General features: G+C 39.1%; 1 protein-coding gene across 2 annotated transcripts in view; it reads left to right on the forward strand.

Annotated features, from left to right (window-relative positions):
• The window catches only part of adam12a (ADAM metallopeptidase domain 12a), a 245,472-nt gene that overhangs the window by 103,750 nt on the left and 122,781 nt on the right, over nucleotides 1-18,941 (forward strand). For both annotated transcript variants that reach the window (XR_015504576.1, XM_087276907.1), the window contains exon 4: nucleotides 14,212-14,290. Coding sequence is in view for 1 of the 2 variants with exons in the window: in XM_087276907.1 (XP_087133033.1) it covers nucleotides 14,212-14,290 (79 nt within the window). In the remaining variant the exon portion in view is untranslated. The remainder of the gene's footprint in view (nucleotides 1-14,211; nucleotides 14,291-18,941) is intronic.

Raw genomic sequence — 18,941 nt, forward strand, 5'->3', positions numbered from 1 at the left:
ATCAGGTCTCTTTTGTCACAGCAGACGAGTCAGTGTACGGTTCTAGTAGCTGAAACTACTAACTAGTATGGGTTTATTTCAAGTCAGAGGGGTTATCTGGTATTACAACGCAAGGAAGCGATCACAAATTGAGGAGCGGGGAAGGGAGTTGGGGTGGAGCCACAACGCGAGGAAACCTTCACAAACTGAGGAGCGATCACAAACTGAGGAGCGGGAAAGGGGGTGTGGTGGAGCGACGACGCGGGGAAGCCTTCACAAACTGAGGAGCGATCACAAACCGAAAGCGGCAAGAGCGTCAAAGTAGCCAGAAGTCATTCATTTTTAATGAGAACCGGCGGCGAGAAACAGCACGGCGCGTCTGCTCCTGTGGGGGCGTCAAGGAGAGTTGAAATCAAGTCAACTTTATGGTATGAGCTATGACGTGGTTCGGCGGCAAGCAATAAGAATGAAGTAGTCCACCGCTTGAGAAGAGTTTAAAGAACACAGACCTGTGAACTTTGGTTCGGACCACAGTTGTTCCCAAGGGTTTGATTATTGCGGTTGCCGGCTTTTTAATTGTTGAAAATCGCGTCGACGTGGGGCCCCCTAATCACGCGGGGCCCCCACCGCGGTGCATGCCCTGCGGGCCCGTCCGCTATGCCACTGGTAGTGTATCTAAAATCAGGAAATTAATTTCATTAAAGTGTACATATTAATATTAATGAAATCTACAAGGCCACAAAATGACTTTTTACAGTGTAGAACATCTAACCCCAGAACCTCTCAGTGAAAGTAACCACACTTAGCTCTTTTACAATATCTCAATTTCATGGGAATATTGGAATCTTCATCTACACTGTAAACCCAAATGCTCAAAATAATGAAACTGATTAAGTAGTATAAACTCAATTTTCTAAAGTAGTTCTACTAACTTAAATAGTTTGAGTTTGTGTGACTTTTTTATAGGTTTTCAGTGAATTGAACGTATTATTTTTAATTAACTGGAACAACTTGCTCTAAGTAAGTTTTTATTTAGGAGTATAATTTAAGTTTTACTTTATTTTACTTGTTAATGTCAATGTAAGTTGTATTTATATAGCATTAGTAAACACATCAAACGGTTGAAAAATGTGCTGTGAAAAAAAATCACAAAGAGAAAGATATAAAATAAGGCTTTTTTGTAATATCTATGTGATTCTGTGAGTAGTTGTCATGCAGTTGCTGAAGTCTTCTGAATGGTTTCCAGGGTGTGGCTGTGCAGCTGCTGTGATTCTCTTAGGCCCCGTTTACACTAGTGCGTTTTAGTTTTAAAACGGCGTTTTAGAATGAAAACGATCCGCGTCCACACTCGCGTTTTACCCAGCGTTTCTGAACTGCTCTCCGTCCACACTAAAACGCTGAAAACGCACATCACGTGACCACACACACACTCTCGGGCAAGCGCTGGAGCCCATCTACCCAGATGAGAGCTGTGCTAGTCGGACTTCTCATCAAGCATCTCCTGCTGGATCTAATCTCACTATATTTATTTATTAAACGGGATATTTCATTCATCTTGTTGTCTTTATCTAACGACATATTCCCTGACTTTGGGCATTGGAATCTATTACTTTTTCCTCGGGTAACGTGTTTTGGCTGAGCGCAAAGTTAGGCTAAGTTAATGATTAATGTAAGCACGTACATTCTGTATATTGACTGATCGCCTTTATTTCCTATAATGTATAAACTTATTGTATGTTATACTTTTGTAATGGCCATTATCGATTATTAAAACTGATATTCAGCAAAAGAGAGGGTGTGTTTCGTATTTTCACTGAAATTGAAAGGAGGCAGTTGTTTTCGGCTCCGTTTTGTTATAAATATCCACACAGTGAAGATGACGCTCATGCAGCACGACGCCTCAGCATTTCTGCTGTCTAAGTTGCTAATATTAAAATGAAAATAGGCAGTTCCTTAAATCATGTTTACATTTTATTGTTGAGAAAGTGAAACAACGTAGCCAGGGTGATGTGAATGAGGTTATAAAGTACACTGTTCCCTTTGAAGATTTACCCGTGTCCAGTCTGTTGTCCATATCAAACTGAGAAGAAGAGACTGCAGCCTTGATCAAACTTGCGAAGTCTGAACTTACACGGAGAGAATGCAGGACTGAACTGTGCGTGTTAGGCTACTTAATATTGAGGAAAAGCCCCAATCAGAGAGGCGAATGTCTGCAGCCCCGCCTCCGTTTTCAGATGTCTCCGTTTTCCATCAGCCACACTGAGACGGAGCAGCAGCGTTTCAGAATGAAAACGGCCTCTCCTGCGTTTTCGAAACGCTCCGTTTTCGGCGCTCGAGAACTCCGGCGTAGTGTGGACGGTTGGCGTAACCGTAGCAAAACTTATGCGCTTTCAAGCTATAACGCATTAGTGTAAACGGGGCCTTAGTAGTTGTCAGGGCTTTGATATACCTGTTTCTAAAATGGTACTTAGTAAATGTTAGTCTGCAAATCATCGCAGTGCAGCGTTCACCTTGTTGCCGTGTGCTATGTGTGCTTTCTTAATAGCCAAGTCAGAAAGCCCTGAGCCTTTAGGATTTTCCTGTCTCTGTCTGTGGGATTTTCTGTTAATCTTTCGCCTGGCACAATCATTAAGTCTAATTACTTATAAAAGTGATAGCACACCTCTTCTCAACAGGCTGAATGATTTGAGGCGTTTTCCATGCGGCGAGCTAAACGGAGGTCTTTAGTCGAGACTCGGCATTACTAATCCATCTTCCAATTATCAGTTAAGAGGACAAGCAGATGTGTAAGATGATAGAGGAACTCATTTCTGTGCAAGAGGAGAGCCGTGACCTGATTTCTCCCAAGAAGCATGTGAAAACTGTGCTTTGTCCTTGACGAGATGGGCACGAGTTCGCTGCAGCTGAATTCATGTGTAGTCAGCCAAGCTCTGGAAAATGATTTGGCCTGTTGCTGTGTCCTCCTTTAACACCCCCCTCCCGACTTTGTCGTTCTTGCCGTTCTTTTGTCTGTCTTTCAATAGTGAAAAGCCATATTGGATGTGTTTCCCTGCTGCCTCAGCATTGAAAATTAAAATGTGCATGTAAATAAAATCATGCATATGTGCTCCAGGCAGTTGGTGCCTCCTTTAAAAATCAAATGGGGTCAAAAGGGTTTTTCACGCATGAATGTGTTTATGTCATGATTTTCAAAAGACACCCCTTAAAGTCTGCATGAACTGAAAGTTTCCTTTTTTTATGACACTGTGATGTTTGAGTTATTAGTTTTTTTAAATGGTATTTTTTATTATAATTTTTGCAGACAAAAAAACAAAGAACAAACAGACAAACCCATAATGAAACGATAATCTGTGCAAAATGTAAAATAAAACATGAAACAACAGAAAATGGTGACATACAGGACATATATGACCTACAAAAAGACACAGCAATGGATATAAAGAGATAGAAAGAAACTCATAAGTCTTCAGAAATGAAATAACACGTATTAGCCTTTATGGTGTTTTAGAAAAAAAAAAAAAGACTGGATCCCACATTTTATCAAATTTTGCAGAGTTCCCAGAGGTGGTATATCTAATTCTTTCCAAATGTAAAGTGGAGGTGAGTCCAAGAAGCCAGTCAGAAAAAAAAGGCCTAACATTTTTCTTCCAAAAACAAAGGATAACGTTTTTAGCTATGATCGTGCCATATTGAACAGGTAACCGTACATTTCCATTGAGAGTCTCCAGAAAATCTGACCACCCAAAAATTGCTATCATTGCGTCAGGGAGTAAAACACAATCGTAAACTTTAGCAAAGAACTGAAATATTTCTAACCAAAAATTCAGAATTTAAACACAGGACCAAAAAAGATGTGCTGCGGTATCCTCTGCAGCTTTACACTTGTCGTATGTGGGGGAAACCGATGAATATAATTTATTAGGCTTTGTTATAGAATAGTGAAGTCTGTGTAATACTTTGTACTGAATAAGGTGGTGTCTTGAACATGTGAAACTGAAACGTTTATTTGAGTGTGCTGTTGTACTTTCAGCTGAAACTGAATATTGAGTGGAGCCGGGGCTTTCTTTTTGCACATAATTCCTTTCTCGCAGAAATCTACAGTACCAATATAACTTTGATTTGAAGATTACCAAAATGAACTTTGTGTTTATGTGGATTAATTTGCACAGACTAATTGCTCACCTTGCACTTTCTCCCTAAAGATATATGCTATAGTTGAATTGGGTAAGCGAAATTGTCCATAGTGTATGTTTGTGAATGAGTGTATGGATGTTTCCCTGTGATGGGTTGCTGGATAAGTTGGCAGTTCATTCTGCTGTGGCAACCCCTGATTAATAAAGGGACTAAGCCGAAAAAAGTAATGAATGAATAATTCTTCATTTAAAGAATAACAATGTTCGCTAAACTGTAAAACCCAATAAGTTAAGTCAACTCAAACCATTCGAGGAAACTGATTGCAACAAACCATTTGAGTTCAAAAACTACTTCTAATGAGTACGGTGAACTTAATCCATTTGAGTAAATAAATCAATTTGAGCTCAGTAAAACCCAATAAATGAAGAGAACTCAAACAATCTGAGAACTGTAAAACCCAATAAATTAAGGCAACTCAAACCATTTGAGGAAACCGATTGCTACAAACCATTTGAGTTAAAAAAAACAACAACTAATCTATATGAGTACTGTGAAATTACTCCATTTAAGATGAAGTAATGAGGTGTTTAATTAACGAGTAGAATGAGTAGTGAGTAATGAGTAGAATTAACTTTCAGTAAATTTTGAGTTCATTCATTCATTCATTCATTCATTTTCTTGTTGACTTAGTCCCTTTATTAATCCGGGGTCGCCACAGCGGAATGAACCGCCAACTTATCCAGCAAGTTTTTACACAGCGGATGCCCTTCCAGCTGCAACCCATCTCTGGGAAACATCCATACACTCATTCATACCCACACTTATACACTACGGGCACTTTAGCCTACCCAATTCACCTGTACCACATGTCTTTGGACTGTGGGGGAAACCGGAGCACCCGGAGGAAACCCATGCGAACGCAGGGAGAACATGCAAACTCCACACAGAAAAGCCAACTGAGCCAGCGACCCAGCGACCTTCTTGCTGTGAGGCGGCAGCACTACCTACTGCGCCACTGCCTCGCTTAAATTTTGAGTTAACTACACTAATTTCATTTGATAAAGTTGACTGTTGGCTTTTACCATTGTAAATATTGATTTCGGGCGACACGGTTGGTTAGTGGTTAGCACTCTCCCCTTACAGCAAGGAGGTCACTGGTTCAAGTCTGCTGCGTTTTACACAACAGATGTCCTACCAGCTGCAACCCAGCACTGGGAAACTAACCAAACCAAACCATAACCAACTAAACCCAGCCAAACCAACCCAGACCAAACCACCCCGAACCACATCAAACCAAACCATAACCTACCAAACCAACCCAGATCGAACCGAACCATAACCAACCAAACCCAGCCAAACCAACCGACACCAAATTAAACTAAACCAACCCCAACCCAACCCAACCAAAGCAAACCAGCCAAATCACCCCTGATGAATAAAGGGACTAAGCCGAAAAGAAAATGAATGAATGAATGATATTGATTTCACACAGACATTAAAAGGCCATTAAGTGTAACAAATGTATGTATACTGTACCATAAAATATGTATTTAGACCAAGTTAAAATTAATTAACTTTATATTGGCATATTTTTTATTGTTTATACTGTGCCACTGTCTTTCAAATCACTGTTTTTCCCATTCTTTAATTGTTTTAAATACAATCAAATTTACCATAATCAAATATATTAAGTACAAACAAGTTAGTTCTTTAATTGTTAAATTGTTTAAATAAATATTGTTAATTTATTTTCATAAAAGTTATTTTGAAAATGTGTTTTTATTATGAAAATCATATAAGATTTATTTTTAATTTTAAATGAAATAAAAAATATTACATTTTAAATTATTTTCAAAACAATTATATATAAACACTTTTAAGTAACATATAAAAATGACTTTTATATAGTCATTGAATTTGGTTTTTAATAATACAACCATTTAATTTTAACCAATAACCTATTCAGGTGGTTCATTCTGCTGTGATTAATACCCCTGATTATTAAAGGGACTAAGCTGAAAAGAAAATAAATGAATGAACGAATGAATGAATGAATGAATGAATAACTCATTCATTCATTTTCTTATCGGCTTAGTCTTTTTATTAATCAGGGGTCGCCACAACAAATGAACCACCAACTTATCCAGCACATGTTTTACATAGCAGATGCCCTTAAGGTGCAACCCAGTACTGGGAAACATCCATTATTTACACACATCATTCTCACACATATATAGCCAATTCAGTTCACACAATTCACCTATAGCACTTGTATTTGGACTGTGCGGGAAGCCCACACCAACATGGGGAGAACATGCAAACGCCACACAAAAATGCCAACTGACCCAGCCGGGACTCAAACCAGTGACCTTCTTGCTATGAGGCCCTAATTGATCATTTATTTTCAGAATTTATTATTATTATTTTTTTTGAAAAATGTCTTTTCATTATGATTTCAATGTGTAAAATCACTATTGTAAATGTAATGTGACGCAAACAAAATGATTGATCATACATTCATTTAAATTATTAAATTATTTATTATTTTTAAAAATTTATCAGAAAAAAATATTTTGATCCATTCATTATATTTAGTTTTCAATAATATAGCAATTTTATTTGAACCAATAACTAAATATTTATATTATTTTTAAAATAACACACCTTAAACATTGAGTTTGGATGTAAGTTTCAAAGTTTATCAGTGAATAAAATCTTTAGTTTTAGTATTTTTAACAATACTGGCTTAATGACTTATTAATAGTGCATATAATGTACAGCACACATTATACACTCTGTATGTACACTAAAATTGGTGTGTAGCAATGAACATGAAGTATTCAAAACTATAAAGGGAACAATTACCAGCTTTTAGGTTTGAAATGACATGAGTAAATATTGACAGCATTTTCATGTTTGCTTGAATATTCCTTTAAATCCTCTGCTTGAAAGAGAAGCCCCTGGCGTTGTTTTTATTCTGTCCACCCCTGCCGTTTACCTTTCAACTTTTCTATCTTGTGAGAACACAAAGCATTAAGTGACCACGAGAAACAACAGCGTCCTGCTGTGTCTTTTCCCACTAGTGACTGATGATTTGATTAGTTTTTATGCTTGTGGCTTTGCCGCAGTCGTCTTCCCACAGCATGAAAGGTAGAATTATTTGACTTTTTTCCTCCTTTGTGCAAAGAATTGGTAATCTTTCGCTCTGTTTAGTCTCTGCTCGTGTGAATAATTGAAAAGTAAATTAGAAAATGTTCATCGAAGCATTTCAATACTGGGTCTGTAAAGAAATATTTAACCTTGCCTGTCATTGTAACCTCTCTTTAAGCCATGTGTGTTTTATTACTATTATAGTGGTTGTAGTGGTCAGTTGATGATTCAATGAGATGATTCAGAATAATTAATAGGGATGACAAGATGATATGATGGTAATAGTTTAAATCTACTCAAAAATCAAGAATTGCTATTTTGTGCAGATGCTGAAAACTGGTCAAAAATAAAACAAGAATCATAAAAGTAGTCAGAATCCTTTTTTGTCATTAAATACCAGATACACAACAACATTTGAAAGAACTACTCCCTAGGGTTTGTTTAAAAAACATTAGAAGATAAAAAAGAATAACAACTAACCACCCACCCAGCCACACAGCCCAACCAACCAATTACACACCCACCTACCAAAACAATTAACCAATCAACCATGCAACCCACCACCCAACCAATCAAACCAACGAAACAACGATCCAAACAACCCACAACCCAAGCAGTTACCCATCCCAACCTACCACAAACCAACCACCCACTCAACCAGCAATCTAACCAACCAACCAACCAACCCAACCCAACCATCCACCCACCCACCCAACCAACCATCAAAACAATCCAACCATCCATCTACCCACCCACCCAACCAACCAACCCACATACCCACCCACCTACCCAACCAACCAACCCACCCAACCAACCAACCAACCAACCATCCGTCTACCCACCCACCCACGCAACCAACCAATCATCAATCCAACCAACCAACCATCCACCCACCCACACAACCAACCATCAATCCAACCAACCAACTATCCACCCACTTAGTCAACACAACCCAACCAAACCACCCATCCAACCATGCAACCAACCCAGCCACCCACCCACCTACCCACCCACCTACTCACCCACCCACCCACCCACCTACTCGCCCACCAACCAACCAACCAACCAACCAACCCAATCATAACCAAACCAAACCAACCAAATCAAATCAGATCAACCCCACCCAAACAAAACCAAACCAAACCAAACCAACCCCAAACCACACCCAAACCAAACCCAACCCAACCAAACCATACCCAGCCAAACCAACCCAAATCAATTTCAAACCAAATCACATCATACCCATCCAAACCACACCCAGACCAAATTAAATTAAATCAAATCAAATCATACCCAGCCAAACCAAAACCAAACCACGATGATATTGCATTTTCTTAGTATAAAGCTTATAAATAATGACAGTTTATTTACATGTGGGTCTCGTTGGTGATTTTAGGGCTGTTAAAAGTTTTTTTTTTTTTTTTTTGTAAATTCCGAATGTAATTCTCATGCTGCTTCTAGAAGTTTCTTTTTAGGTTTTTTTCTGACTCCTAATGATTAATCTGTTTGTATTTTCCCTCAGTTGTAAACTGATTTGAATAAATGCATGTGCTAAATGAATAAATCTGCCATTACGAAGCATACACACACACACACACACACACACACACACACACACACACACACACACATGGTCTTCATCCACCCCTTCAGTTTAATGTTTGAGGAACGTTATTGATTCATTTAATGGAGAAGATCTTGCGTTTGCTGCTCTCTGGAAGGTATTAGATGTTCCTTTTAATGAAAATGTGCTGCAGATTTTTTCTAAAATTCCCACAGTTGTTGCAACACATTAAAACATCTTTAAAAGGCTTAGATTTCTGTAGTATATTTATTGTATTCAGTTGCTGAATGTATTTTATGTTATTCAGATGTTAATACTGAATAAGTATTGCAGTGATGCAGTAGGTAGTGCTGTCGCCTCACAGCAAGAAGGTCGCTGGTTCGAGCCTCAGTTGAGTCAGTTGGCGTTTTTGTGTGGAGTTTGCATATTCTCCCTGCGTTCCCATGGGTTTCCTCCGATGCTCCGGTTACCCCCACAGTTCAAAAACATGTGGTACAGGTGAATAGGGTAAGCTAAACTGTCTGTAGTGTATGCGTGTAAATGTGTGTGTGTGTGTGTATGTTTCCCAGAGATGGGTTGTGGCTGGAAGGGCATCCGCTGCGTAAAAACGTGCTGGATAACTTGGCGGTTCATTCCACTGTGGACACCCCCGATAATTAAAGAGACTAAGCGAAAAGAAAATGAATGAATGAATGAATAATTAAATCAAATAAATGATTTAAAACATCAGAAAATCTTACCAACAATAAATATTTAAACTGTAGTTTATGAAAGCACAAACCTAAGGATGTAGTGATCAAGACTGTAACTAGCACATAATAATAATTCATTCATTCTTTTTTCTTCGGCTCAGTCTGTTATTAATTGGGGGTCACCACAGCGGAATGAACTGCCAACTTATCCAGCATATGATTTACACAACGAATGCCCTTCCAGCCAGTACTGGGAAACACCCATACACTCTTACATTCACACACACTTATACTCTACGGCCAATTTAGTCCACCCAATTCCCCCATAACGCATGTGTTTAGACTGTAGGGGAATCCGGAGCACCCGGGGTAAACCCTCACCAACGCGGGGAGAACATGCAAGCTCCACACAGAAATGCCAACTGACCCAGCCAGGACTCAAATCAGTGACCTTTTTGCTGTGAGGGCACAGTGCTAACCACTGAGCCACAATGTCATCCTAGCACGTGATATATTGGTTTGTAATAAACCGTAATCAGACAGTAATTTCCATGTTGTCAGATTCATTTACATTTACATTTACATTTAGTCATTTAGCAGACGCTTTTATCCAAAGCGACTTACAAATGAGGACAAGGAAGCAATTTACACAACTAAGAGCAACAATAAATAAGTGCTATAGGCAAGTTTCATGTCTGTAAAGTCTAAGAAGGGAAGTATTAGTATTAGTATTTTTTTGTACAGTTAGTGTGATATTCAAAGAGGCAATTGCAGATTAGGAAGTGAAGTGGAGACTAAATAGTTGAGTTTTTAGTCGTTTCTTGAAAGTAGCGAGTGACTCTGCTGTTCTGATGCAGTTAGGGAGTTCATTCCACCAACTGGGCAGATTGAGCGTGAGCGTTCGCAAAAGTGATTTCTTCCCTCTTTAGGATGGAACCATGAGGCGACGTTCATTCACAGAACGCAAGTTTCTGGAGGGCACATAAATCTGCAGAAGCGAGAGCAGATAAGAAGGAGCAAGGCCAGAAGTCGCTTTGTAAGCAAACATCAGAGCTTTGAATTTGATGCGAGCAGCAACTGGCAGCCAGTGCAAACGGACTAGCAGCGGAGTGACATGTGCTCGTTTAGGTTCATTGAAGACAACTCGTGCTGCTGCATTCTGGAGCAGTTGAAGAGGTTTGATAGAGTTAGCTGGAAGCCCCGCTAGAAGAGAGTTGCAGTAATCCAGTTTGGAGAGAACAAGAGCTTGAACAGGGAGTTGAGCTGCATGTTCAGATAAGAAGGGTCGGATCTTTCTGATGTTATAGAGTGCGAATCTGCACTCTACTCTCAGAACAATGGTTTAAAATCCAAAAATGTGATTTCTTTTCTGAATAATATGTTACAGAACATTTATATATACTGAAAACTCTCTCTTCAACTCGAAGTTGTTCTCGCAGTTTCTCGGAAAGCTTGATATTCTGCTGTTCTGTTGTAAATCCACTGCAGAGTCGCCATTGATTTCCCTGTTGGAGATAATGCCACCTTGCTCTTCACACAGAGCTGTGCTTTTACCTCAGGCTTTAAAAATCATTTAATTCGATTTAAGAGAGAACAAGTTCAGACAAAAAGAGTCAAGTTTGGCAAGCCGAAATCAACAACAAGTTTCCTCTAGAACTTGAAAACTATGCAGTGTTCAGTGTGTGTGTGAGTGAGTATGTGTGTGTGTGTTTTAGGAAGGTTGTTGTTATTCTCTGACTCAGCAGTGCTGTAATAGTCTTCATGAGCTGGTGACTTTCTCCCGGGCAGGTTTTGGTAAAGAAAGCACAGCTGCATGAGGAGCGATGGACTGCAGATGTTGGTCATGCTCTGATCTGAACATTATCTCAGCAGGGAGAGAGAGAGAGAGAGGGAGGAAGAGAGAGAATTAGGCCATCCTTTCACGTCTCGTCTTTGGGTGCTGATCATTTGCAGCTGATCGGATTATATGGAGAAAAAGAGGAGGATCCGGCGGACGCTTGATTTCACACCAATGATGATGTTCACCGTGTGTTCACTCAACTCATCCAACTTTCATAATGTGACACATTTCTGACCAAAAATAGGCAGAACTTCACTTTTGTGAGATGAGCAAGTTTTGAAAGTCATTTCTTTAACAATGTGTTGTTCCCAAAATGATCAGAAACTTCAGAATTCAAGAAATCTGAGGAATATTTCAACAGAAGCATTGTTTAAAAAAAACTTAACATTGTTTTAAAAATGATGATATTACAGTTTTTCTCAGTTGCTTTGGTGCATTTCTCACTACACTATTTACATTTGCACAACAGGTCATGCATTTCTCAAAACAATTAGTCATTTGTGCACATCCTAGTAGCAGTTTCTCATTGCTTTCAGCAAATTGCGAATGCTTTTAGACATGCATCAATTGCTTTCCTACAACTCTCTGGTGTTTTATAACATTATCATTTGCTTCTGTCATGTCAGTCAAAATTAACCAAACTTGTAAATGCGGAATAGTCATTCAATATAAAACTAATAGTCCTCATTTCATTACTGGAGTCATTACATACAAAAATGATGAACTAGTTGTCAAAATCTGTCAAGCAAATTTTATAAAACAAATTTAAATCTTTATTTTCCTGAAAATGTCTTTAAAATTGAACAGTTTCATGAATGATTTACAGACCTGTGTATGGATGTTGGTTCAGTTCCAATATGTTCTGCGATATTGCTTCCAGTTGTGCACAGTTCTACCTAAAGAAAGTTTGTTTGTTGTAAATAAGGGTGTATTTATTCTTCTGCACAACGCTGTGAAAAAATCTAATTGTAAAGAGCAAATGCAGAAAAAAATGTGAAAAATACATATTCAGTGTCTTGTACTCGGATACACTTACAAAATGCAGTGATGTCTAACTTTGCTGTATTTTTTAATTTGCTGTACTAATAGTATATAGTACTATCTTGAGCATTTTCAGGAAGTTTCAACAAAATAAGACTTTTTTTGCATTGAAAAAATGTACAGAGTAAACTGTCATAATGAAAACATGACTAAGTCATTTGACTGTCTTGTTCATAAATAATGGTGTCAGGACTTTTCATTTTGATGACACTGACGCTTTGATTGACATCAATACTTGCTTTTGAGGAATAAACTATCCATTTTGAGCATGTGACACTCTTTTGCAGGTTATCAGCTAGGTTTTGCAGTTTGTACCAATTGTTTAGAGAAATGCATTAACTGTTGTGCAGAAATGCTCTGGTGTTGTGAGAAACGAACCAAAGCGACTGAGAAAAACTGTAAAAAAACTGAAAACCTGTAACCAATAACTTCCATTGTTGGAAAAACAAATACTAATAAAGTCAATGGTTACAGGTTTTCAGCTTTCAAAATCAAAACTTATATGTTACTGTTATGATTTAATGGTGATGCAGTAGGCAGTGCTGTCACCTCATAGCAAGAAGGTCGCTGGTTCGAGTCTCGGCGTTTCTGTGTGGAGTTTGCATGTTCCCTCCTTGCGTTCACGTGGGTTTCATCCGGGTGCTCCGGTTTCCCCAACAGTCCAAAGACGTGCGGTACAGGTGAATTGGGTAGGCTAAACAACAATTTGGTGCGAGTTAAACTGTTCTGGAGATGGTATACAAGAACTTGGTTGAAAGGTTTGTGAGTTTTAACATGATTGTATGGTATGGACTGTTGAAAATTAAGGAAAAGCAAAAACTGTGTCGAGTGTTAAATATTGGAAGTGCAGTTGTAGGTAAAGCACAAAGACAACCAAATGAAATTTATTCAGTGAGAATTAAACAGAAAGCACACATCATTGTTGAAGATTGTTCCCATCCTTTGAATATCAAATTTTAGCTCTTGCCATCAAAAAGACATTTCAGGCAACCTCAAGTTAAAAAAAAGTGTCGTTTGTGCCGAGTGCCATTAGAATTTTAAATACTGGGTTTTAAGTATGTAAAGGTGTTACAACCCCTTTTTGTCTAGGGTAGTGGGGTTGCACATAAATTGTGCAAACTGAAGTCCTTTTAAAGGCCAGGTGGCATGCAGGGATTGGCTGGAGCTTGGGCAGAGTGGTGACCAATCAGGTGGCAGGAGAGATGGGATTGGTTGCAGCAAGAACAAGTGAAACAGCCAATCAGAGATGACTGTAGGCGGAGCAAGCACAGAAGTGGACTGGGTGACAAACAGAAACACATGATGAGACAAAAATAAACAAAATAACCAAATAAGTGCTGGCATGTAACAAAAGGTTTTTAAATTGAGTTTTAAAAAAAATGTTGTTTTTTTTTTTAATGTGCTATATGTGATAACAATGAGTGTATTTGTGATGCCTGTTTTTTCTGTGATGTGTGTAATGTGAACGTTGATCTGTTTGTGTGGTGAAGCCAAAGATGAATTTCCACTCTTGGACAATAAAGTAAAGTAAATTGTCCATAGTTTATGTGTGTGAATGAGTGTGTACGGATGTTTCCAAGGTGTGGGTTACAGCTGGAAGGCTGCTTGTAAAGCATATGCTGGGTAAGTTGGTGGTTCATTCCGCTGTGGCAACCCCAGATTGATAAAGGGACTAAGCCGAAAAGAAAATGAATGAATGAATAATTCCCAAAATGATCAGCAACTTTATAATTCACACAAAATCGATGGATTGTTGAAGTTTAGTCTTGACGAGGAGTAAACTTGTCTTTGTGTGTGTGTTTGTGTTTCAGAGGCTTGTTTGCTAGTCATTACACAGAAACACACTACCTGGAGGATGGAGTTGCCGTCACCACCTTACCTAATGTCACGGTAAGATCACAAGCAACCTCGGTTTCCATCCAGATTCAACCCTACGCCTGCACAACACATGACAGCTTGCACTTTCCCTCTTGTTTGGCGGGAAAAGGGGTTCATTTGAGTAGATGTTTGTCAGAAGCTGTCTGGTGAAGCTGATGTTGGTTTCTTTTTGTGATGGTGTTGTGTTATTTTTAAAAACTTTTGTCATCTATATATTAGGGCTGCACCATATTGAAAAAAGATATTGGAAGGGTGGTGCGGTGGCTCAGTGGTTAGCACTGTGGCCTCACAGCAAGAAGATCGCTGGTTTGAGCCCCAGCTGGATCAGTTGGCATTTCTGTGTGGAGTTTGCATGTTCTCCCCATGTTGGTGTGGGTTTCCTCCGGGTGCTCCAGTTTCCCCCATAGTCTAAACACATGTGCTATAGGGGAAATGAATAAGCTAAATTGGCTGTAGTGTATTTGTGCATGTGCGAATGAGTGTGTATGGGTGTTTCCCAGTACTGGCATCCGCTGTGTAAAACATATGCTGAAATAGTTGGTGGTTCATTCAACTGTGGCGGCCTCTGATAAATCAGAGACTAAGCTGAAGGAAAATTAATGAACATAGGGAGAACATGCAAACTCCACACCGAAATGACAACTGGCTCAGGCGACACTTGAACCAGCTACCATCCTGCTGTGAGGCGACAGCGCTAATCACTGAGCCACCCGCCCTTGTTAATTATTCATTTTTCATTACTAAATTTAGTATTGTATCATTTATTCCATTGATCATTTCTATGATTACAGTTACCTTTGTATCTTAATAAATGCTTTATTATCTTCAACGCTATACTATAACTTCATCCAGTTTTGTTATCTAAAGTAAAGTGAGGACTATTTATGCTTTATAAATCCCTTATAAATGAGTGTGTAGCATAGACTGTAAAAGATACAGATGTAGTGTCTGAGATGTCACCCAAAGGTTTCTGAAGAATGTAAAAGAAGCAGCAAGTAGGCGTGGCCAATTGTCAACATTGTGTTTATTCGTCGTCACATCAACCAAGGGATACCAAGTATGGGCAAAGGGGCGGAGCTACAAACGCCTGCCAGCATTTTCAGAGTACCCGCAGGTCTTAAAAGCATTGAAAAAGTCTTAAATTTGATAATCTTAAATTACGGTCTTAATAGCTTTGAATTTGGTATACAAAGTTTTGTATTTTGTTACAAAGTTCTTATGTTATTCATTTATTTTTGCCTTTACTGTGCCAGGAAATGACCGCGACGCCTACTGCTGTTGGTGCTGGAAATCTTTTAAGCTAGCGACGATGGGTGTTATGCCCCTGGACTCCCCTATGAGGGGTGCCAATCACACCGTGTGTAGCACTGCTCGTCAGCGCCAACCACCTATTGTGCAGTTCTGTGCACCGGAGACCTCTTCGGTTACTGAAACAGCTTTAGCTATCAGTAATGAAGACATTTCTATATTAAAAGCATTGCCACCACAGCCAAGGAACATCCTATCATACTGTGGCTCAACAACAACTCTGCGGGCAGAGGTGATGTGGGTACTTAAAACAATCTCTGAGCCCTACATCAAATGAAAACATTACAGAGGTTTTCAAAACCATGTTTCCTGACTCCGAGGTTGCATTCTCTACATTCTCTTGTGGAAGCAACAAAACAGCATATATTACTAAATTCGGATTGGCTCCTTTTATAACTAGAGAACTGACTGACCAGGGCAATAAGGCCAACGGGTTTGTGGTCATGTTTGACGAGAGTCTCAATAAGATGATGAAAAGTAAGCAGGTGGACCTTCATATTCGCTACTGGGTGGACGACCACGCTGTTGCATATGTATTAAATATAACTGATAATTGAAATAAAATAGTTTATTTAATTTAAGTAGCCCACTTGTACATGATTATTTTCTAGTGTTCAAAATTTAAACAGATTTGACATTTTCCCCTCATACTTCTGTCGGAATGGGTACGAAGTTGACATTAAATTTCCTTTGAAATGGTATAAAAAAGGTCTTAAAAAGCCTTGAATTTAATTTGGAGGATCTCAGGGGTGCCCTGATTTTGCCTAGACAGGCTTTTCTTCTAACTTTTAGCGCGAAGCTACTCTTGAATGAGTCCTTAAATTAGATGAAAAGGAGTCATGAACTGAGAAATCTAAATTTCCTCTTATTTTTAAACATATAAAGGCACTCTAAAAGTTTTGCTGCTTGTTCAATTACTGTAAAAAGTGCAACTTAAACACATTACTGCAGTTGTTACAACTACATGAATTAATTAGCTTCTACTTAATTTATTATGGTTTTCGATAATGAATAATTTGGAAAAAGACATTGAAGTGATTTATTTAAGTTGATCCAATAAGGCTTTTTTCCAGTGTACTTATACTGTATAAAATGAGTTGAAACAACACAAGTCTTATTGGAGTTTGCATGTTATCCTGATGTTGCCATGGGTTTCCTCCAGGTCCTCCGGTTTCCCCCGCAGTCCAAACACGTGCGCTATATGCATATTTCACACAGCCACCATTTTAAAACTTGAAAGCGAGGCTGTGGTGCGAAGAAACCTGGAAGTATAGGATCAGCGCTGTGAACACTGCAACAACATGCTGTGTACTATAAATCAAGGAACATCCTATCTTACTGTGACTCAACACCAACTCTGCCGGCAGAGGTGATGTGGGTACTTTAAACAATCTCTGAGCACTTCTCTTACACATCGAGTGAGAACATTACAGAGGTTTTCAAAACCATGTTTCCTGACTCCGAGGTTGCATTCTCTACATTCCCGTGTGGAAGCAACAAAACAGCATATATTACTAAATTCGGATTGGCTCCTTTTATAACTAAAGAACTGACTGACCAGGGCAATAAGGCCAACGGGTTTGTGGTCATGTTTGACGAGAGTCTCAATAACATGATGAAAAGTAAGCAGGTGGACCTTCATATTCGCTACTGGGTGATTCAGATGACTGTTCTAAAGCCTACAGCTTATAAATCTGTCAGATTCTGGAGTGCTTTACAGGTGTAAAAAAAATATAAATATTAAATTATCTTAAATTAAATTAATACATTTATAGAGATGGTATATAAGTATATAATTTCACTTACCTGCCAAATGGAGGCCGCTTGAACGGTTTGTGTGCACAATTAAGTGCTCACAGCATGCCATATCATCTGATAATTGTAGGAAATAACTCCAAAAGGGATTTGACAGTGTAAAGCCACATTAAACAACACAAATATACGATGCATATGCCGAGCTCAGCGGCTAATCAGCCGGAATCAGCAGAGGTAAAGTGACCCGCGAGACCTAGCTGTCACTCAAGTGGCCACGCCCCTTAATTATGCAGACTTAATATAACTTAATATAACCGAAACAGATGAGTTCTAAATAAATTCACCCCTCTCACAGTTGTCATGAAGGGTAATATTACCTATATGAACCAAAATCATTCTTTGTACCAGGCTGTAAATACAGCAGGAGAAAAAGGTGAAGTTGGCCATTTTAGCAGTGGGGTCAATAGAAATGTTCTCTATTATGGAGACATAGCTAGCAGAATTTCGATGATTTGCAGTTTCAGTTACTTACGTATTTGTCACGGTCGTGGTTAGGGAAAAGGAGCGAGGACTCAATTGCAACAAAATAATGGGTTTTATTAATATAAAAGTACAAATAAAACAAAAAGGCAAAACAAACAACCCCAAAGGGGAAAACTCTAATAGAACAAGTAAACGAACAAACAAACTTGACTGGACTGGCAGGACAAAGCAGGGCTGGACACAACAGGACAGGGAACTATTGACGACGAACTGGCACAGAACAGAAAACATGAGGGGATTATAAAGCAAAAGCAAATTGACACAAACAGGTGAACATGACAAACTGATAATGAGTTAACAAGGAGGGTGGGACTAGACAATAGACGGGAGAGCGCATGACAGAGACAAGACATGCCATGCGCTCACATAAACCAGGACAAGAACATGCAGCCAATGAGAGAACTCATTAACCGCATGTTCATGACAGGACAAGCACAACACTGAAGCACACGGCAAAAGCACGTGACCACATTAGCCCCTTTCACACATACAGACCTTTCCGGAAAATTGCCGGCAATTTTACGGAAAGGTTGTATGTGTGAACAGGTCCTTTTTGAAAATACTGGTAAATTCGTTCTGGCTATTTTCCGGAAAGAGAAGTTGTAACATTACCGGCAATTTGCCGGAATGCTGCGCTGTGTGAATGCAGAAGGAAGATTGCCGTAATAAGCGCGTGCACGTCTAGAACGTGCTGACGTGAGACATCTGCTTTAGCCAATCACAACAGTCAGACGCATTTACGTCCGCGCGGTTTGTGAGAATAAAAGCCTTTGAATATTTTTCCAGACACATTTAGCTGCTAGAAGTTAGGCAGATCACGTTTATATGTTCTTTTTAATGCCAACTGTGTAAATAATCATCGATGAGATGCTTATGATAAGCCGTTGTTTGTTTACCTTCAAGCTTTGCGTGTGCCTGTGAAACAGCCTGTGAGCGCCTGCACACGCACATATTATGAACATCTCGACATGCGAAAGTGATCCTGCGAAAGTTATTCACAATATTGATCATCCACAGAGTTTGTAATTTAGTCAAATGTTTACAAACACAAGCGCAG

The sequence above is a fragment of the Danio rerio genome, chromosome 12 (genome assembly GCF_052040795.2).
Source record: "Danio rerio strain M-AB ecotype USA chromosome 12, GRCz13ab, whole genome shotgun sequence".
Classification (NCBI taxonomy): Eukaryota; Metazoa; Chordata; class Actinopteri; order Cypriniformes; family Danionidae; genus Danio; species Danio rerio.